Raw genomic sequence first — 23,164 nt, forward strand, 5'->3', positions numbered from 1 at the left:
TGTATGTATGTAATAGCAAGGGGAGTGGGGTGTGTTGGGGGGTGTCTTGATGCTGGCTGCTTGGGGATCTATTGTCACTGGTAGGGATCTGTTATTGTGTGAGGGTCTGTTGCTGCTGCTGGGGGATCTATTGTTGCTGGGGGGGTCTTATGTTGTTGGTAGGGATCTCCTGTTGAGGTAGAGGTCTATTGTTGGCTGATCTATTGATACTGGTTGCTGGGAGAGCCGTTATTGCTACTGGAGGGGGGTCTAATGTTGCTGAGGTGGATATTTTGTTGCTGGGTGAGGTATTTTGTTGCGTGTGGGAGGTGAGTAAGGGGATGGAACCAAGGGACAGTGCTCAGAGGTGGGTAGTGGGTGGAGATAAGGGGTCGCACAGAAGGGAGAAGTTCCTGCACCTACTGTATTCTCCGAGAAAAAAAGCCCTGCCTTCAGTACAGCTATTCTTTAATACAATAATGGGATCATTAAGTGCCCGTTCACATACGAGCGACGCTACTTCGCAACGCGACCTCCGAGGTTGCGGTGCGAGCAGCGCGCCCCGACCTCGGAGCGGTCGCCACGGACTTCATAACATTGAAGTCTATGGCGGTCGCCTCCTGGTCGCCCCAAAGAAGCTCCGGACCCTTTTTCTAAGTCGGAGCGACTTGTGTCGCTCCTATTAGAACGGGTCCGCAGCTTCCCTATGGGAGGCGACCTACGGCGACCTGTGAGGCGACCAGGTTGCCTCACAGGTCGCCCTAGTGTGAACCGGGACTTACTCAGATCCTTTTGTCTGGGGTCCTGTCACAGAGGTTCTGTTTTTTTTTTGTTTTTTTATTTATCGTTAACATATACTCCATCCAAAACTGACATTGTAGTTATAGGTGGACACCAATGAGCTGAAGCACAGTGACAGCATTTTCCTATGGTTCTAGAGAAAATATATTATGTTCCTATCTAGCAATGTAATAGCCACTGCAGTTGGCAGAACTAGGAATTCTGGTAGAAATGGTTCATGATGGAGATATTTAAGTTAGCGTGTGATTCAACCTGTCAGTAAACACATTCAACTGATCATTATTATGTGGTGTTGGCCTTTAACAAGTGTGTAAAATCTTACATAGTGCCTCTTTCGCATTGTCCGGTGCACGATGAAATGCTCACTTTAGCTCTACAGACTTTGTATACTTTGTTTCTTGCAACATTTGTAAAAGGATTTTCTATGGTTAATATTGCTGGCGTTGGTTTACATTTAGTGTCACCTGTAATGAAGGAAAACAAATGTTAGCACGTTCATACGATTCATTACCAGATATTTTAGTTTTAGCAGTTCTTTAACCACTTCAGCTCCAGAAAGGTTTACCCCCTTTATGACCAGGCATTTTTTGCGATATGGCACTGTGTTATTTTAACTGACAATTGTGCGGTCGTGCAACGCTGTACCCAAATAAAAATGATGTCCTTTTTTTCCCACAAATAGAGCTTTCTTTTGGTGGTATTTGATCACCTCTGCAGTTTTTTTTTTTTTTTTTTGTGCTATAAACAAATAAAGACCAACAATTTTGAAAAAAAAACAAAAAAAACAATATTTTTTACTTTCTACTATAAAAAACATGTCCAATAAAAAAATATAAAAAATCTAACTTCGTCATTAATTTAGGCTAATATGTACTCTGCTACATGTCTTTGGTACAAAAAAAAATCCCAATAAATGTATATTGATTGTAGATGCTATCACTTTTTATTTTATTTTTTTATTTTACATTTTTATTTTTTTTTTTTTACTAGTAATAGCGGCGATCAGTGACTTATAGTGGAACTGCGACATTGTGGCAAACAAATCAGACACTAAGGGGTTTATTAATAAAGCTAGAAAGGGCAAAATTTGTCACAATTCTGCAAAGAAACCAAACAGCTTCTAACCTCAGCTTGTTTAATTAAGCTTTAGCAATAAAACCTGGAAGCTGATTGGTTTCTCTGCAGAATTGTGACTAATTTTGCCCTCTCTAGCTTTAGTATATAAACCCCTAAGTGACACTTTTGACACTTTTTTGGGGGACCAGTAACACTAGTACAGTGATCAGTGCTAAAAAAATGCAGGGTCACTGTACTAACAACAATGGCAAAGAAGGGGTTAACATCCAGGGCAATCAAAGAGTTAAATGTGTCCCTATGGAGTGCATGTCAACTGTGTGGGGGGTGCTTTAACTGTGGAAAAACCGAGATCGGTGTTCCTGCTTAGCAGAAACACAGGATCTCTATCTTCTCTACAAACAGAACAGCGATCTGCCTTGTTTACATAGGCAGACCGCTGTTCTGCCTCTAAGGAACAATCCCCTGAACCTGCTGATTGGCTCCCACTGTGTCCAACCACAGTGAGAGTTGGTTGCCATCGAGGCGCATGCGCGCCTCAAGCGCGGGAGGGCAGAATCACATACCTGTACGTGATTTTATGCGGAGGAGCCACCGCCCCGCTGTATAAGTAAGTGGGGCGGTCGGAAAGGGGTTAAAGGACGTTATATTTCCTATCTATTTCCTGTCTTATTTTGGTATAGAGAAATAAGTGTAAATCAATTAAATAAATATTTATCTGTTGTGATACTTACACATTTTTAAACACTGGGCAGATATGAAAGTAAAACACACAATTTACCATTAATTACATTGCAAAACAGTAATGATGCAGATGCTTGTGGTGCAGCTTATAAATCAAGTACCCAGGCTGTGTGTCCAGGCTGTTTGGTCTTTACAGACAGGCCATCAATCAAGACTGATGTTTGACAGTTGGAAATTTTTGGAGGGATAGAGGTAGTCTCCATCCGAATAGACACATGTGTGTAAGCCAAGCAAGTCACCAACTGCATGTGAGCAGACAACTGGACCAGTCTGATGCCAGGTAATCAGAGAGCCAGATAGCGAGGAAGCTCTAGTGATGAGCTCTTGGAAAACTCTCCATTGGTAGATAAATACAAAAAGCATGTACACGTGCATCCGTCTTAACATAAGCTCTGTGTAATCTAGTCCAGCATCAGAGCTCAGTGCATAGTGCACAGTGCTGTCAGTCAACAATACAAACACGAATAGAGAACAATGATGGCCATATCAGTCTGCTGCTTCTTCTTCATTGTACTTTTACAGACAGTACAAAAGGTTAGTGATCTGGTCATTTTGCTTAACTAGGTTACCAACCTAGTGGGTATGGAGGTTTCTGGATCAAAAGACTGGCTGACCAAATTTACCTTGGCAGGTAATAAGCTGATTTCTACAGTTCAGCTTTATAGGTGCAGTAGCGAAATGTGCTTTGAAGTAGTTCAATTTTAGCAGTCAAGTTTCTTACCTTTCTAGTTGTTTTTTGTTTTTTTTTTTTTTATCAGGCCTTTAGACAGACTGCAAGCTACTCTGAACAATCTCAAAGTGAAAGTAAATGGTCGTAGCGGGCACAGACTAAGTTTCCCTTATTAACATACAATGCAGAAACCAAGTCATAAGCTCTTTATCACTTTGTTAGAACACACAGTGTAAAATGTAATTTTTGGGAGTCTTCAGGAAAAAAAGCAAATAGAATGAAAAAAGCAGTTTTTAAGTATTTTTTCTTTAATTATGTTAAGGGAATGGGAGCATTAAACAAACCATAGGTATTATCCCAATTTGGCTGTAAATTAATGAAACTCAATGCTACACTTTGGCTTTTAAATTAGGTGGATTTGAACATTGTAATATTTATGGTAAAAGAGAATCAATCTTTTAAAATGTAATCTATTAGAGTTTTTTTTTTTTTTTGAGGAAATGTATTCAATGTATATCAAAAGAAATGTTTTGGAAAGTAATACAATTCATGTGGGTTTTCATTAGGAGTCCTAAAACTTTGAGAAAATATTCCACATCAGAGATCAGACTGAGTATAAAAAAAAAAAAATCTAAACTAATATTTGATTAGTCTGTTTAAAGTGTATTTCCACTTTTATAGCCAAATTGGCATAACACCTATTTTGTATTTGTTACATGTTCCTATTCACATAGCATAACATAAAATACCAATTAAACATTGCAGTTTACCTTTTTTAGATATTCTTTTCTGGATACTACAACACTGTAAAATATTACATAGTTCTCTTTGTTTCTGAGACTGGGCAGCTGTGTTTACCATAAATAACTGTCTATACTTTGCGAATAGATCTTCATTATCACTTTAAGCTAGATATGAACACTGTCCTAAAGGGTTCAAAGGGTTCAAAATATAAGAGCTTGACTTCTTTATTGTATGTTAATGAGAGGAAACTCAACCTGTCTTTAGGACAAACCCATTCTGACATTATTCAGAAATACAGTCAGCCATGACACTCTTTCCTGAGAAACATCTAAAAAGGTAAGAAATATTTTCAATTTTTTTAGGCATGCTGTGTGAACGGAAACACAACAAATATATGTTAAGGTTTTCTCAATTTTGACTGCTAAAGTGAAAATACAGTATAAGGCTAACTAAATAGTAATATAAATGTCTTATTTAGGGTTGAGCGAACACCTAGATGTCCGTGTTCGACGGGTTCGGCCGAACTTTAAAAAAAAGTCCGGGTCCGTGTCCCGGACTTTTACCGAACTTTTCCCGGACACCGAACCCCATTGAAGTCAATGGGGACCCGAACTTTAAGGCACTAAAATGGCTCTAAAACACCAAAGGAAAGGGCTAGAGTGCTGCAAATGGCAGCAAAACGTAATTAAGAGCATGGCAAGTGCTCTGCAAACAAATGTGGATAGGGAAATAACTTAAAACAACAAAAAAAAACAGAAAAATAAAACAATGTTCTTCTTCATCTCTGAAGGACGAGGCCCATATGGAGTAGGAGGGAGGTTAAGGTGGTGGTGGATGTGGCGGTGACATAGGCGTGCGCACAGGGTGTGCTGGGTGTGCCTGGGCACACCCTAATCACCTAGGGCACATAGCATTGCCAGTGAGGAGATGGGAAAGATCTCCCTGGGACCTGCTCTGCTCTATTTCTCCTTGCCTACAGGTACATGGCCCCGATACATTACTCTCCCTGCTGGCAAACACATGCATGTGTATTTCAACTTTGGGGTGCACACCTTAATGCAATAGGCTGCGCACACCTATGGGCGGTGTAGGTGGAAGCGGCGGTGGAGGAGGACCAGGGCCGGATTAACAGCATCATGGGCTTGGTGCTGAGGATTTTGAAGGGCCTTAGGGCCGTGCCTTGCCATGCACCCAGAGGAGGAAGGGTGCAGCCATGCATGCCTAATTCAACATGGGATGCTGTCTCTGAAGCCCATAAACACATCCATGCATCGCCAACTGTCCCTCCTTGTCCGGCCTTCACGCTGTGTGGGGAGGTTCTGAGGGTGCTGCCTGGGGAAGCGAGCATAGAAGCCAGACTTCTGTGTTTACAAGTGACAGAAGAGCGGTAACAGTGAATATGGCCAACCCGGGGCCTATATAAAAGGTAGGGGCCTGGAGCTGCAGCTCCAATAGCCCCTACATTAATCTGGCCCTGAGGAGGAGGACGAGGTAGCCAACACTGCTTCTTTTCACAAATTTTAAATGAGGGTACACCCCAAAAGAGTGAGAAAGAGCAAAAATGGAACAATGGGTGGGTAAGGTCGGTATCCATTGCTATTCTGCATAAGGTACGGAAAAGTCCCGTGGGATCCATGCCTGGTTCATTTTAATGAACGTGAGCTTGTCCACATTGTCTCTGGACAGGCGGCTGCGCTTGTCTGTTATAACGCCCCCAGCCGTGCTAAATACCCGTTCAGATAATACACTGGCTGCAGGGCACGCCAGCACCTCCAAGGCGTAAAGGGCAAGCTCAGGCCATGTGCCCAATTTGGAGACCCAGAAGTTGAAGGGGGCAGACCCGTCATTCACTACATGTAGGCGTGTGCACACATACTGCTCCACCATGTTGGTAAAATGCTGCCTCCTGCTAAGACGTTCCATCTGAGCTGCTGGTGCTGCTGTTTGTTGTGGCGTGCTGACAAAGCTTTTCCACATTTCGGCCATGCTAACCCTGCCTTCTGAGGTGCTGGCGGTGCCCTGGTTGCGTTGGCGACCTCCTCCTCCTCCTCCTCTGCCTTGTGCTTCCACTGTGGCCCCGCTGTCAGATGGGAATGCCAGCAGCATGGCGTCTACCAGCGTGCGCTTGTACTCGCGCATCTTGCGATCGCGCTCCAGTGAGTGAATTAAGGACGGTACGTTGTCCTTGTAACGGGGATCCAGCAGCGTGGCCACCCAGTAATCAGCACAAGTTAGAATGTGGGCAACTCGGCGGTCGTTGTGGAGACACTGCAGCATGTAATCGCTCATGTGTGCCAGGCTGCCCAGAGGCAACGAAAGGCTGTCCTCTGTGGGAGGTGTATGGTCCGTGTCCTCTGTATCCCCCCAGCCACGCACCAGTGATGGCCATGAGCTGGCCTGGGTGCCACCCTGCTGTGAACATGGTTCCATCTCCTCCTCCAGCTCCTCCTCCTCCTCATCCTCCTCATCCTCCAGAACTGTGCCCCTGCTGGACAATTGCGTCCCTGGCGTTTGCGTGTGCAGGAACCCACCCTCGGAGCCCCTTGCGAATGACTGCCCTGAAAGCCTTGGAAATGTTACCTCTTCATCCTCCTCCTCCTCCTCATCCTGTGCCACATCCTCTTCCATCATCGCCCGAATTGTTTTTTCAAGGAGGCATAGAAGTGGGATAGTTAAGCTGAGAACGGCGTCATTGCCACTGGCCATGTTGGTGGAGTACTCAAAACAGCGCAACAAGGCACACAGGTCTCGCATGGAGGCCCAGTTAAATTAAATAGCGGAATAGAAAATATGATCCAAAAAAAGTGTATGTATATCACACGTACACAACCACACTAGGCCCCAATTACTATTGTTTGTACCCCTAAAAGGCTAGATGAGGAGTAGGGGGAGTATGGAACAGGCAGCACCCTCAAACCTTCAGAAGTATGAGATGAACCCCAACAACTTGGAAAGGTGGATCTCTCTCACACGTACCGACACAGACTATCCCGCAATTCAATTGATCCTCAAAGGTTTTTATTGAATAGCGGAATAGGAAATATGATCAAAAAAAGTGTATGTATCTCGCACGTACACAACCACACTAGGCCCCAATTACTATTGTTTGTACCCCTAAAAGGCTAGATGAGGAGTAGGGGGGGTATGGAACAGGCAGCACCCTCAAACCTTCAGAAGTATGAGATGAACCCCAACAACTTGGAAAGGTGGATCTCTCTCACACGTACCGACACAGACTATCCCGCAATTCAATTGATCCTCAAAGGTTTTTATTGAATAGCGGAATAGGAAATATGATCAAAAAAAGTGTATGTACCTCGCACGTACACAACCACACTAGGCCCCAATTACTATTGTTTGTACCCCTAAAAGGCTAGATGAGGAGTAGGGGGGGTATGGAACAGGCAGCACCCTCAAACCTTCAGAAGTATGAGATGAACCCCAACAACTTGGAAAGGTGGATCTCTCTCACACGTACCGACACAGACTATCCCGCAATTCAATTGATCCTCAAAGGTTTTTATTGAATAGCGGAATAGGAAATATGATCAAAAAAAGTGTATGTATCTCGCACGTACACAACCACACTAGGCCCCAATTACTATTGTTTGTACCCCTAAAAGGCTAGATGAGGAGTAGGGGGGGTATGGAACAGGCAGCACCCTCAAACCTTCAGAAGTATGAGATGAACCCCAACAACTTGGAAAGGTGGATCTCTCTCACACGTACCGACACAGACTATCCCGCAATTCAATTGATCCTCAAAGGTTTTTATTGAATAGCGGAATAGGAAATATGATCAAAAAAAGTGTATGTATCTCGCACGTACACAACCACACTAGGCCCCAATTACTATTGTTTGTACCCCTAAAAGGCTAGATGAGGAGTAGGGGGGGTATGGAACAGGCAGCACCCTCAAACCTTCAGAAGTATGAGATGAACCCCAACAACTTGGAAAGGTGGATCTCTCTCACACGTACCAACACAGACTATCCCCCAATTTAACTGATCCCCAAAGGTTTTTGATTAAATAGCGGAATAGAAAATATGATCCCAAAAAAGTGTATGTATATCACACGTACACAACCACACTAGGCCCCAATTACTATTGTTTGTACCCCTAAAAGGCTAGGAGTAGGGGGAGTATGGAACAGGCAGCACCCTCAAACCTTCAGAAGTATGAGATGAACCCCAACAACTTGGAAAGGTGGATCTCTCTCACACGTACCAACACAGACTATCCCCCAATTTAACTGATCCCCAGAGGTTTTTGATTAAATAGCGGAATAGAAAATATGATCCCAAAAAAGTGTATGTATATCACACGTACACAACCACACTAGGCCCCAATTACTATTGTTTGTACCCCTAAAAGGCTAGGAGTAGGGGGAGTATGGAACAGGCAGCACCCTCAAACCTTCAGAAGTATGAGATGAACCCCAACAACTTGGAAAGGTGGATCTCTCTCACACGTACCAACACAGACTATCCCCCAATTTAACTGATCCCCAAAGGTTTTTGATTAAATAGCGGAATAGAAAATATGATCCCAAAAAAGTGTATGTATATCACACGTACACAACCACACTAGGCCCCAATTACTATTGTTTGTACCCCTAAAAGGCTAGGAGTAGGGGGAGTATGTAACAGGCAGCACCCTCAAACCTTCAGAAGTATGAGATGAACCCCAACAACTTGGAAAGGTGGATCTCTCTCACACGTACCAACACAGACTATCCCCCAATTTAACTGATCCCCAAAGGTTTTTGATTAAATAGCGGAATAGAAAATATGATCCCAAAAAAGTGTATGTATATCACACGTACACAACCACACTAGGCCCCAATTACTATTGTTTGTACCCCTAAAAGGCTAGGAGTAGGGGGAGTATGGAACAGGCAGCACCCTCAAACCTTCAGAAGTATGAGATGAACCTCAACAACTTGGAAAGGTGGATCTCTCTCACACGTACCAACACAGACTATCCCCCAATTTAACTGATCCCCAAAGGTTTTTGATTAAATAGCGGAATAGAAAATATGATCCCAAAAAAGTGTATGTATATCACACGTACACAACCACACTAGGCCCCAATTACTATTGTTTGTACCCCTAAAAGGCTAGGAGTAGGGGGAGTATGGAACAGGCAGCACCCTCAAACCTTCAGAAGTATGAGATGAACCCCAACAACTTGGAAAGGTGGATCTCTCTCACACGTACCAACACAGACTATCCCCCAATTTAACTGATCCCCAAAGGTTTTTGATTAAATAGCGGAATAGAAAATATGATCCCAAAAAAGTGTATGTATATCACACGTACACAACCACACTAGGCCCCAATTACTATTGTTTGTACCCCTAAAAGGCTAGGAGTAGGGGGAGTATGGAACAGGCAGCACCCTCAAACCTTCAGAAGTATGAGATGAACCCCAACAACTTGGAAAGGTGGATCTCTCTCACACGTACCAACACAGACTATCCCCCAATTTAACTGATCCCCAAAGGTTTTTGATTAAATAGCGGAATAGAAAATATGATCCCAAAAAAGTGTATGTATATCACACGTACACAACCACACTAGGCCCCAATTACTATTGTTTGTACCCCTAAAAGGCTAGGAGTAGGGGGAGTATGGAACAGGCAGCACCCTCAAACCTTCAGAAGTATGAGATGAACCTCAACAACTTGGAAAGGTGGATCTCTCTCACACGTACCAACACAGACTATCCCCCAATTTAACTGATCCCCAAAGGTTTTTGATTAAATAGCGGAATAGAAAATATGATCCCAAAAAAGTGTATGTATATCACACGTACACAACCACACTAGGCCCCAATTACTATTGTTTGTACCCCTAAAAGGCTAGGAGTAGGGGGAGTATGTAACAGGCAGCACCCTCAAACCTTCAGAAGTATGAGATGAACCCCAACAACTTGGAAAGGTGGATCTCTCTCACACGTACCAACACAGACTATCCCCCAATTTAACTGATCCCCAAAGGTTTTTGATTAAATAGCGGAATAGAAAATATGATCCCAAAAAAGTGTATGTATATCACACGTACACAACCACACTAGGCCCCAATTACTATTGTTTGTACCCCTAAAAGGCTAGGAGTAGGGGGAGTATGGAACAGGCAGCACCCTCAAACCTTCAGAAGTATGAGATGAACCTCAACAACTTGGAAAGGTGGATCTCTCTCACACGTACCAACACAGACTATCCCCCAATTTAACTGATCCCCAAAGGTTTTTGATTAAATAGCGGAATAGAAAATATGATCCCAAAAAAGTGTATGTATATCACACGTACACAACCACACTAGGCCCCAATTACTATTGTTTGTACCCCTAAAAGGCTAGGAGTAGGGGGAGTATGGAACAGGCAGCACCCTCAAACCTTCAGAAGTATGAGATGAACCCCAACAACTTGGAAAGGTGGATCTCTCTCACACGTACCAACACAGACTATCCCCCAATTTAACTGATCCCCAGAGGTTTTTGATTAAATAGCGGAATAGAAAATATGATCCCAAAAAAGTGTATGTATATCACACGTACACAACCACACTAGGCCCCAATTACTATTGTTTGTACCCCTAAAAGGCTAGGAGTAGGGGGAGTATGGAACAGGCAGCACCCTCAAACCTTCAGAAGTATGAGATGAACCCCAACAACTTGGAAAGGTGGATCTCTCTCACACGTACCAACACAGACTATCCCCCAATTTAACTGATCCCCAAAGGTTTTTGATTAAATAGCGGAATAGAAAATATGATCCCAAAAAAGTGTATGTATATCACACGTACACAACCACACTAGGCCCCAATTACTATTGTTTGTACCCCTAAAAGGCTAGGAGTAGGGGGAGTATGGAACAGGCAGCACCCTCAAACCTTCAGAAGTATGAGATGAACCCCAACAACTTGGAAAGGTGGATCTCTCTCACACGTACCAACACAGACTATCCCCCAATTTAACTGATCCCCAAAGGTTTTTGATTAAATAGCGGAATAGAAAATATGATCCCAAAAAAGTGTATGTATATCACACGTACACAACCACACTAGGCCCCAATTACTATTGTTTGTACCCCTAAAAGGCTAGATGAGGAGTAGGGGGAGTATGGAACAGGCAGCACCCTCAAACCTTCAGTATGAGATTGTGTTCACTGTACCCCACAAAGATTGAGTTCACTGCACCCCACAATGATTGTGTTCACTGCACCCCACAAAGATTGTGTTCACTGCACCTCACAAAGATTGTGTTCACTGTACCCCCCAAAGATTGTGTTCACTGCACCCCACAAAGATTCTGTTCACTGTACCCCACAAAGATTGTGTTCACTGCACCCCAAAAAGATTGTGTTCACTGCACCCCAAAAAGGATGTTGTTCACTGCACCCCAAAAAGGATGTTGTTCACTCCACCCCAAAAAGATTGTGTTCACTGCACCCCACAAAGATTGTGTTCACTGCACCCCAAAAAGATTGTGTTCACTGCACCCCAAAAATGATTTTGTTCACTGCACCCCAAAAAGGATTTTGTTCACTGCACCCCAAAAAGGATGTTGTTCACTCCACCCCAAAAAGATTGTGTTCACTGCACCCCAAAAAGATTGTGTTCACTGCACCCCACAAAGGATTTTGTTCACTGCACCCCAAAAAGATTGTGTTCACTGCACCCCAAAAAGGATGTTGTTCACTGCACCCCAAAAAGGATTTTGTTCACTGCACCCCAAAAAGATTGTGTTCACTGCACCCCACAAAGGATTTTGTTCACTGCACCCCACAAAGATTGTGTTCACTGCACACCAAAAAGGATTGTGTTCACTGCACCCCAAAAAGATTTTGTTCACTGCACCCCAAAAAGATTGTGTTCACTGCAGCCCAAAAAGATTGTGTTCACTGCAGCCCAAAAAGATTGTGTTCACTGCAGCCCAAAAAGATTGTGTTCACTGCAGCCCAAAAAGATTGTGTTCACTGCACACCAAAAAGGATTGTGTTCACTGCACCCCAAAAAGATTTTGTTCACTGCACCCCAAAAAGATTGTGTTCACTGCAGCCCAAAAAGATTGTGTTCACTGCAGCCCAAAAAGATTGTGTTCACTGCACCCCAAAAAGATTGTGTTCACTGCACCCCAAAAAGATTGTGTTCACTGCAGCCCAAAAAGATTGTGTTCACTGCAGCCCAAAAAGATTGTGTTCACTGCAGCCCAAAAAGATTGTGTTCACTGCAGCTCACACACAGAAAAATGGATGTGGATCACTGACACCTGCCTATCTCCAATCCCACACCACACAGCAATATCGATTGTAGTTTGTAGAACACAGTTTCCCTAAAATTCAGCAGACTCTGTCCCTAACAGGATTGAGAAGAGATCGTAGATCAGGATTGAGTGCAGACCCCACCCCCCACACAGCAATATCGATTGTAGTTTGTAGAAGACACTGACCCTATATAATTCAGCAGACTCTATCCCTAAAATGCCTACAACTCGCCCTGCCTAAACACTCCGACCTGTCCCTCAATTCTATCCGGACACAAATGGTTTTTTCCTGCCTATCTTTCCCTAATCAGCAGCCAGCACGTTGATGTGTGCTCTGTCCCTGAATCTAAGCAGCATAATGACGCCGCTGCGGCTGCCTCGAACTTATAAAGACTTGGTCACATGCTTCAGACGGCCAATCACAGCTACTGAGACATTTGCAGGCATGGCTGGGATGGCTTAAGGCACACCAGTTAAACGATTGTTGATTGGCTGTTGAAAGCCCGCCATGAAAAGAGCGCCAAAGCATGCAAAACCCGGAAATAAAACGACCGAACACGGATTTTTACCCGAACATACAGTAAAGTGTCCGTGTCCGTGTTCGGGTACAAAAAATCCAATTATTCGGTACGAACACGAATAATACAGTCCGTGTTCGCTCAACACTAGTCTTATTCCATTCCTCTCTATGTTTATTAGATTTAGATTGAAGTTATTTATAAAGCAGCTAAGAGACTAGTGGAGCTTAAAGCTATATGATATCTGCAGGGACTGCAAGATGCTGATACCATATCAAATTCAGGTAATCACACTGATTCATACTGCTTTCATTTAATAATATACATTTTAAGATCTATTCATGATTACAGAGCTGCATCAACAGGCTTCTGACACAACAATCTTCTGACACATAAATCATGCATGATAAAATTGCTTACATATATAGCAGCATCCTTCTGGATCATACGTTCTCCTTTCCTACATGGCAGATGGTTATAAAGTATTGTTAGTAATCAAACATTAATATAAATAAAAAGCAGAGTAATAAAACAGAAAAAGTAATTGTATCTGTAAAGCAAAAAGTGCATCATTACCGTATGAACAGTCCACCTGGACTATAATCATACAAACAAGAAACTTCTCATTAGAGAAACAAGGAGGCTAACATTGATAATCTTACCCTCTAATAATGACATGCTGACTTACTAGCTTAGAAACTTTGCCTTAATGATCTGGAATCAATATGTTGATAAGGATCCTAACTTTTCTTCAGCAACCTGATCTACATACTGTACTTTCAGGTTAATGAGTATTAAAGCTATTGTAGGGATCATGAGACATCACAATGGGTTAAAAGCATACATTTTGTTACAAATTTCTTAGCAGTCCCATATGGCGGTGGATGCATACAGGCAGGGATCTTTCCACAGGTATTTTTACATTGGACCTTTTATCTATATACTGCACACCTGGACAATGGAACTGGACACCCACAACTAGTGTCCATCCCTGATATAGCAGGCACTCTGAGAGACACAGGAGTCCCCTCACTCTCTCTCTTTCCCCTATACAACGGAGGCTGTCGGCATCGGTTGTGACACATAACTTTTACAGGTCTCTACAATTTGGACTGTGGCCAAACTTGAAAAGTAGTGGATTCTATTTCTGGACCCTTTATCCCTTTATAAACAACAAGATATCCTGACCGTCAGGGGAAAACTTAAATTTAAAAGTGGAGATATATTGTTTTCCAATTCAACTATCTTATTGTGTGTGCCCACATTCTGACAAATTAGCCCCAATAGGTCCTCCTAGGGTGTCCCCTCCAAGTCAAGGGGATGAGCGCTGAATCTACGGTTTCAAAACACCAATGGGTAAAGCTCCTGAAGAAGCGACCAATGTGGTGAAACATGTAGGAACTCATCAGGACAAGTGATACCCCAATGTCTTGAGGATATGTAATCCTGATATATTATTAGTTGCATCTAGTTCTATATATGATATCCTATTCTCTTGGGAATCTATACTTAGTCTATACTTAGTCCGAACGATATTTTAATATTGCATTATTATATAATATATTACATTATATTATTTTACTGTATTCAAAAAATATTTTAATATAGACTAATACATTTGATTGATTTTAGTTATGTGCCTTTAAAGTCCATTATTTTTTCCCAAGTTTCAATCATACCTGATATAGCATATATCATTGTCTTTTTATATATATATATATATATATATATATATATATATATATATATATACTTCTTAGCAATGATATACAGTATTATCTGGTTTTATATATCCAACATTTGATTAGTACTGTTAGTATCATGTTATCTATATGTTTTTTATTATTGAAGCTCTTCATTCCCTCCAATTTTCCCTCCAAGAAGCAGGTGACTGCAAAACATGTCGAGATTGACTTACTGCATACACACTTCCTCCTTGGACTAATACCCTTGGTGCAAGTGGCTTGAGGTGGTGGGTGTTGTACAGCTATAGACGGCTAATGTTATTAATTTACGCACAAAAAATGCATTTGTGTGTTTAATTTTAAATGTCTTGTATTGAGGATCTTTTGTTATAAAATGTATGCTTTTAACCCTGGGCAATGTTATAACAGTACTAATCCTGCTGCCCCACTTTCTCTTTTTTGGATCTCTACATTTGTAAATAATAGGATGTGGGTATCCATGTATTTGGCTTTCTTAACAAAAAATCCTTCCTAAGCAGCTGACTTTATTAAAGCTATTGGATGAGCATAACACCTTTCCAACTACAAATTTCAGAAAGAGGCCAACAATAGCAGTCTCCATATTTCTGGAATGTGTACCTGTACGGTATACCTTTGTACACTCTTTGTAGGGTTGCAAGTCTGTCTTGAAATATGTTTATTTAAAATAAAAAAGATAGCACTTGAGCAAACTTTACAACTGTATTTTATATTTTTCCCCTAAAATAATGTTCTTTTGGCTGAATTGTGGCCGTCTCTTTAATTTATTCTTATGGCGAATGATATTATATTGGCGTAATCTAGAAGATCTGGATCATAGAAAATTTGTCCTGAAATATACAGTACATTGATATCCATATCCAAAAATGCAAACTCATTTCAATGATTTTGTAAATAAAATCAATTTTTTCTTTTTAGTCGGAATGATTGTAATGTAACTTAGGTATGTTAATGTAAAAAAACTGAGCAGATCTACATAGCTACATTAGTTCACACACAGGAGGAGGTGTAAAGAAGATATGGACACAAATGGACACAAATGATGGCTTTGATACTTTTTCCTGCAAAGTGCAATATGGGTACAAACAGTATGAACGAAATATAATCCAGTCTCTCATACTTCCACAGAATATATCAGATGGATAGTGGGGCTTTTGCCTACTCCTCTAAAAGGGATCCACCTGAAGGGGTAATGCAACTGTCCCTATGCACAGAAGGGTTGTCATTCTCACAAACAGCTACATTGCCAACCTTTGTAACTGAATTTAGCTCAGAAAGAACACTATAAGGGTTATGTAGTGTCTCACTCATGTGCAAGAACCCAGTACTTGCTTTGTTCTTTTTTTATTTGATTTTAATTTTATTTGATAAAATGTGCATATTACCGGTGTGCACGTTTGTGGAGGACATTTTTTGGCCTCTGCAGTCAAGCCAGTTTCAAGGCAAGTATAAACCAGACATGGGTCATTCGGGTCTCTAAAGGATTCATTTATCTAGAACAATAACAACAGAAAAATTACTTTCAATTGTATAACAAACATCAAGCAATACAATGCAATCTAATACATAAAATGTCAATACATAAGTAGAGTGAATATCTCGGCAATGAGTGTATGAAAAAAATTTAACATCTTTTTTTTTATTAACATGGTTATAAAGCCTAAACATTCTTCACCCTAATGTGTTCCTTGCACTAAGATAAAAATGGTTTAGGTAGTAGCATCCCCAGTTTTACTTACCTGAGCCCTCATTTGATTTAGAGCTGTTCCCATCTGCGGCTCTTCTCTCCCCTCACCTTACTGGCTTTGGTGAGACAATCAATCAAAGACAGTGATGAGGGAGTGGGGGGCGAGGCCAAGTCCAGCTGTCTGTGTCAAAAGACACCAGTCTAGCCAGAGGGGAGGAGCCAGGAGACGGGCAGGGGGCCTGAGACGAGAAGGTTCGGGGCCATTCTGTGCAATTCAATTGCACAGAGCAGGTAAATATAAACCTGTTTGTTTTTTCAATTCAATTTACAACCACTTTAAGAACACTATACACCAGCGTTTCTCAATGTTTTTTAACCAAGGCAGCTTTTAAATTTATGCACAATTTTAAGGCACCCCACTCTAAAATGTAAACAAGAAACTAATATTTTCGCTAATCGCACCAGCATTCACATATGTGGGCAACCCAACATTAGAGGTGATTTTATTCTCTACTTTCACAAACTGGTATTGACTGGTATTCTAGATTTTCTCTTCTTCCTCAGTTTCAGTCTCCCAGTGCTGACAGAGAGGGGAAGGGGAGGAGCAAATGAGGATGCTGTTCCGGTGGTGGATCTCCTCATTAATCAATGCAATCAGTGGTTGTTAGGATGTCAAGGGCAGGCCTGCACAGAGCCAAAGGTTTTAATGCTGTACAATAAAAACCTGTGGCTGGGTGTAACAAAAAGCCAGGCTTGATCCACTTGCTGACTTGTGAACTATTTTTGGGCAATTTGTGGCAATTTTTAGGCATTTGCCAAGGCAGCCCTGAAGAACCCAGAAGGCACCCCAGAGTGTCACGGCACCCTGGTTGAAAAAGGCTGCTATACACTTTACTTCAATCCTTATTTAAATAAAGCTACTTTACAAAGTGTAGAAAATTACTTTACCTGATACTCTGTTCCATTGTGTTTGCAAGTCAGAGGTGCTGTAAGAAAAACGAAGAGAAAAAACTTTCAACTTAATTCTAGAGTGAATCATTATATACTGTATGACCCATACCCATAACATAATGCAGCCAAATGCAGTAAAAAACACAGAAAAAATACGGAGCTGGTTATCACAGAAACAAATGTGATCCTCGTCTCCATTTAGTGGCTACAATGCAATATTTCACCATTCACTTTTTTTTATTTATTTTTTTATTTCTTTTATTTAGAACAACAGAACTGTGGAGAATATTGCATAGGAACATTCAATTTTGCCCCATTCAAACAGTAGGAATTCACTTGCAGCTTTGATGGACAAATAGCTATGCAACTGTTTTTTTTTTTTTTTTTCTTTTTTTTTTTATAAATGCTCTGCCCAGTGTTCTGTGCACTCTGGCAAAGACCATCAGGTCTTACTCTCCCTAGCAAAATTACCCTACTCTCCCAAGCAAACTTCCATCGATGTGTGCACTATTTTTATTTTTAACCACTTAAGCCCCGGAGGATTTGGCTGCTAAAAATCCAGGGGGTATTTTGCGATTCGGCACTGCGTGACTTTAACGGACAATTACGCGGTAGTGCGACGCTGTACCTAAACGAATTTGACGTCCTTTTTTTTCCACAAACAGTGCTTTCTTTTGGTGGTATTTGATCACCTGTGCGATTTTTTGATCACGCGCTATAAACAAAAAAAGGGCGTCAATTTTGCAAAAATAACAATATTTTTCACTTTTTTTTATATGAAATTCCCCAAAAAAAAAAAGTAAAAATCAAAGTTTTTTAACATTTTCGGCCAATTTGTTTTACGCTACATATGTTTGGTAAAAAAAATTGCAAAAAGCGTATTTTGATTGGTTTGCGCAAAAGTTATCGCGTTTACTAACAAAGGGAAAGATTTTTGTCATTTTTATTGTTTTTTTTTTAAACGCGTAATGGCGGCGATCTGCGATTTTTTTGCGGTACTGCGACATTGCGGCGGACAGATCGGACCCTTGACTGACATTTTTGACACTTTTGGGGTTACCAGTGACATTTCTACAGTAATCAGTGCTATATATATGCACTGTTACTGTAAAATTACACTGGCAGTGAAGGGGTTAACTTTATTTGAGAGGGAGGGGCTGTGTGTGTCCCTAGGGGCGTGATTCTAACTGTGATTGGCTGTGGCTTGAGGTGTAGTTACACTGATCAACGGTTCTACATAGTAGAACTGTATGATCAGTGTCTCTACACAGGGAGAACTGACAGGCAGCTTGTTTTACACGGCGCGCGCTCGCTCCCCAGACCCTCCCAGGCTAGTGACGTACCGATACGTCACTCTGCCTGTGAGGGGCTGACCGCCGCAGTATATGTACTTGCGGCGGTCGGCAAGTGGTTAAGAAGCTTTTCAATGCAGGACATTTTTCCTATTTTCTTGTTAATGCTGTAAATGGTCTTTGCTTTACAACTTTCAGTACTGTACATTTTTGTAGCGCACAGACGTGATTGGTCTGGCTGTTTAATCCCAGGTTCAATTTTCTGATAGACACATGGTAGCCAGACACACAACATTTGCTGCACACTTGAGTAAGTAAACAGGCTGTGCAGCTCTTTTTTGTTTTTTTTATTTTTGGCCAGAACTTGGATAGGGTGAAGGTGAGCCTACGGATACTCCAGTAACTGTATACTCAAAAATGGGGACAATAACTCTCCACTAAGGCTTTAGGGTGAAGGCATCCCTTTGAAGTACATAGATGAACCATATTAAACAGGGACTCCTCAACAGGAATACAGTCCTGAGTGTACAAATAGTAACTGCTGATCTGCAGGACTGTTGTTGGAAATCACAGGATAGCCTACCTGACAGGCCTTCCCCCCTCCCAAAAATGTAAAATTATATATTTACTAAATCACCACAGCTGCGATGCTATGCTTTGCACCCATGGCAGAAATTGAACAAGACCCATTCACGTAAACAGCACTGCTCTGCAAATGCCCCGCAACCAGAGATGTATAGTAACTAAGTAGAACTACTTCACTACTGTACTTAAGTACCGAAAGGCGGTATCTGTACTTTCCTGGAGTAGAATTTTTTCTCCTACTTCCACTTTTACTTCACTACATTTTTTCAATGATTTCAATACTTCTACTCCGATATTTTTTTTTTGTTGTGCTGCATAGTTACTCATTACAATTATAAAAATTACCACTGCCAGAACAGTAGATGGCAGGTTTCATGAAGCTCAAAACATGTGTATTATCAGTGCATACGAAAATAAATGCTACTGTATGTATAAATAAAAGCTGCATTTCAAATAATAAAAAACAATATGATGTTCAAACTTTTGACTTCTTTCTTTAATAACTACATAACACAGTACTTGTACTTTTACTTTCAGTACTTGAGTAGCAATTTTTTTTTTCAATACTACTGGTACTTTTACTTTCAGTACTTGAGTAGCAAAAGTTAAAAAAAAAACTACTTGCAATACTTAAGTACAAAAAATGTTGAATACTTTAGTACTTCTACTCAAGTCACTTTTTGATCGAGCACTTCCACTTCTACTCAAGTCACTTTTTGATTGAGCATTTGTACTTTTACTCAAGTATGGGTTTCAAGTACTTTATACAACTCTGCCCGCAACCATGTGCAAAGCATTCTGCTATGGTGCATTAGTGTTGGGTTAAAGCTGGTGGTGAGGTGGCATATTGCCTCCCTCAGCCGGAGGGAGAAAGCCAGCAGCTCTGCAGGAGGAGCCACAAGAGTAATAATGCAGTACAGCCGGCGCTCCTGCTCAACAGGTACCTGGGCCCCACTTTTAAACTCATGAAGTCTGGGCCCGGTACAGGAGGGCTGTACTGCCCTGCTGATCTCCCAGAAAAGCAAGAAAGTCTTTAGGTCCAGAAAACTAGTACGCACTGTTTTCTAATTACTGTGCAGCCATGTACTAGGTCGGTCAGTTTCTGTACTCTAGTTGCCTGTGTCTTGGATCCTTAGGAGGTTTTCTTTAAATGCTCCAGGAGGATAGAACAGAGGTCCCCCAGCCAAACAGTAGCTGGGATCCAACAAAAGGTGCTTGCAGTTCCAGGCAGATCTTTCAGGGATGCCACAGCCCCTATGCTGGGTCTACGTCCCCCTGGAAAAAGAGACCTCTGCTTTGGGTTCCAGCCTATTTATACCCCCACCGCCCCCTGCTGGTCACTTGCCATATTTACCATGGATTGGCTGGGGAGATATTAACATGCAGGGTGGGGTCATGATTCTCCCACTCACTATGCCCCAGGGTCTCCTGGGAGACAGGGGGATGTAATTGAGCCCATACCAACATAGCCCGGAGCAGACCTAACTAATTAATTGTCGCTCTCCCTACTTACAGGGAGGCCAAAAACTAAATTTCAACTACTGTATATACATGGGGAGCTACATGTTATTGCATATTGTTTGTATTCTCCGCCCTTAATTATTTGTATCACCTACATTATGAAGTGCTACAGCCTAATTGACTAATAATCAGATGTTTTATTGGGAGCAACCAACACTTTTGTCTGATGATTTGCTCTGATAGAAAACAAAATGGATGAAATTCATGTTTACCTTGTCTTTGTGTGTATCTGATGAATATCAAGTTGTTCATAGTGCCTCCGCAGTTCAACTGTATTATTCAGAAATGGTGTATAGATGCTAAATGACTGAATCCCTAAAATGTGTTCTGTGTTTGATACAGAACTGGTTTGAGGGACCTAATTGCTACTTAAAAATGAGTATGTTTAGCTTATCCTAAAGTGGAATTCCAACAATGATTTAACTAAGCTTAAACTGCCAACTATTCTATAGAAGGAAGATACTTATACCTAACTATTCTGAGGGTGTTCGGGTCACGTAACAGCAGGCAGTCAATACAAATATTGTCAGAAGTTCAAACCCATCCTCATTCTAGTAAAATGTGTTTCATCTGTGTAAGCAGGTGACATTTCCCATTATTGTCCATTCTGAATGGAAGCAAGGGAATGCTCCCAACAGAGTTACATCAAGCAGTAAAAGTCTAACAGATGTTCTAACCCTTCCCCGCTATATCCAGAACAAAATAAAGCATTTGGGTTAGATTATGCTTTACCACCATAGGTGATAAATCATATATCTTTTGAGATCCTAGGTCCGCCTAACATCTGTCACCATTACCAGAGGAAACCTTGATGGATTTTACATTTACATTTTGTTAAAGTAACAGAAGTTAGACTCCCCATTATGTAACAAAAAAAGGTGATGCATTTATGGGAACAGAACTTCGAACTACAGGAAAATAGAAATATTCAGTGCTTTTTTTCTGCGGGAACGTGGGGGAACGCAGTTCCATCAGCTCCAGTACTGAATGTATGCAGGGGTATTGGCTTGTGCTGAAGGGTCAAATGATGCCAGCTGCTGGGGGATCTATTGTTGCCCCTCCAGCAACAATGGACCCACTAGCAACCTAAGACACTCCCGTCTTAAGTTTCTAGTGAGTCAATTGTGGCTGGAAGAGATCTACTGTTGAGGGAGGAGTGTATTGTTGCTGGCTGCTAGAGAGTCTAATAATGCTGGCTGCTGGGGGGTTCTATTGTTGCTGGCTGCTGGGGGATCTGTTGTTGCTGGGGGTTCTATTGTTGAGGGAGGGGTCTATTGATGCTAGGAGCAATTTGGGGTCTATTAATGCTGGCTGCTGGGAAATCTATTGTTGCTGGTGGGGTCTATTGTTTCTCTGGTGGAACTGTTGTTGCAAGGTGTTATTCTTTTTGGAAGTGGTCTATTGTTGCTAGGAGGGGATCTATTATTGCAGGGGATCTGGTTTTGCTTTGGGGGACTATTGTTGCTGGCTGTGTGGGATCCATTTTTACTGCTTTTCCTATTATAATTATCAAATTCCATACAGATTATTCAGCACCACAAAATTATACTTGGTTCTGTTTTCTCTAAAAGAGGTGGTACTGGGAGGTGGGTATGGAGTGGAAACAAGGGATGGTGCTCGGAGGTGGGTAGGGGGGCGGAGACAAGGAGTGACTTGAAAGACGGGAGTTCCTACACCTATACTCTGAGAAAAAAAGGCCTGGAAATATTTAAGACTTAAGAGAAGCCAGTGCATGGATAGATTCAACTTGCAATTTACATTACCTACAATGGAACTTACCACAGTATCCACAGCATGACTCTCCAGACTGCTTTGCTGGATCTCCAAAAACCTTGATTTCATTTGATCCACAGACAACTTCATCACATGGATAGGGTCCACATTCTATCTTTCCAGTGTTTCCATTACAGGTACACATACTGCAACCTGTTTTCCAGTAATCTCCATGCTGTTTTTACAACAAACAATTAGGAAATGTGTCTGACATTTAAACTTTCTTTCTCTTATAATTATCATAAGACTTACCCCAATAAGCTCTCCGGAAGGCCCACAGCAACCTAGAAATGGAAATGGAAAACCCAGTTTTAAATATGAATGGGATACTGCTGGAGTAGTGATAGGACTTGATTATACAGTTATGAAAAAAAAAAAAACACCACCATTGTAATATAATACTACAACTTTTTGATGAGTGTGTAACAAGTACAAAAAATGTATCAATTTTATGCATATATTATATTTGGTATAACAAAAATGGACAATTTATGACTGACACTTTTCAGGTGCCACAATGATTTACAATTGACATAAAATCTTATAGTTAAAATATCTATTTACAGTGCCTTTGCGAAAGTATTCGGCCCCCTTGAACTTTGCGACCTTTTGCCACATTTCAGGCTTCAAACATAAAGATATAAAACTGTAATTTTTGTGAATAATCAACAACAAGTGGGACACAATCATGAAGTGGAACGAAATTTATTGGATATTTCAAACTTTTTTAACAAATAAAAAACTGAAAAATTGGGCATGCAAAATTATTTAGCCCCCTTAAGTTAATACTTTGTAGCGCCACATTTTGCTGCGATTACAGCTGTAAGACGCT

The 23,164-nt window shown here is 41.4% G+C and overlaps 1 protein-coding gene across 1 annotated transcript; it reads right to left on the reverse strand.

Annotated features, from left to right (window-relative positions):
- Nucleotides 1-1,098: 1,098 nt before the first annotated feature.
- Nucleotides 1,099-22,712, reverse strand: LOC309553292 (integumentary mucin B.1-like; the record flags this gene model as incomplete). Its single annotated transcript, XM_082254305.1, has 6 exons — nucleotides 22,585-22,712; nucleotides 22,339-22,507; nucleotides 17,159-17,196; nucleotides 15,909-16,016; nucleotides 13,220-13,259; nucleotides 1,099-1,244 (listed from the first exon to the last, which is right to left on the reverse strand). Exons 2-6 carry the CDS (start codon nucleotides 22,475-22,477, stop codon nucleotides 1,099-1,101), a joined length of 471 nt encoding a protein of 156 aa, XP_082110431.1. The 5' UTR covers nucleotides 22,478-22,507; nucleotides 22,585-22,712.
- Nucleotides 22,713-23,164: the final 452 nt, after the last annotated feature.

The sequence above is a fragment of the Pelophylax lessonae genome (assembly GCF_965119305.1).
Source record: "Pelophylax lessonae genome assembly, chromosome: 4".
Lineage (NCBI taxonomy): Eukaryota > Metazoa > Chordata > Amphibia > Anura > Ranidae > Pelophylax > Pelophylax lessonae.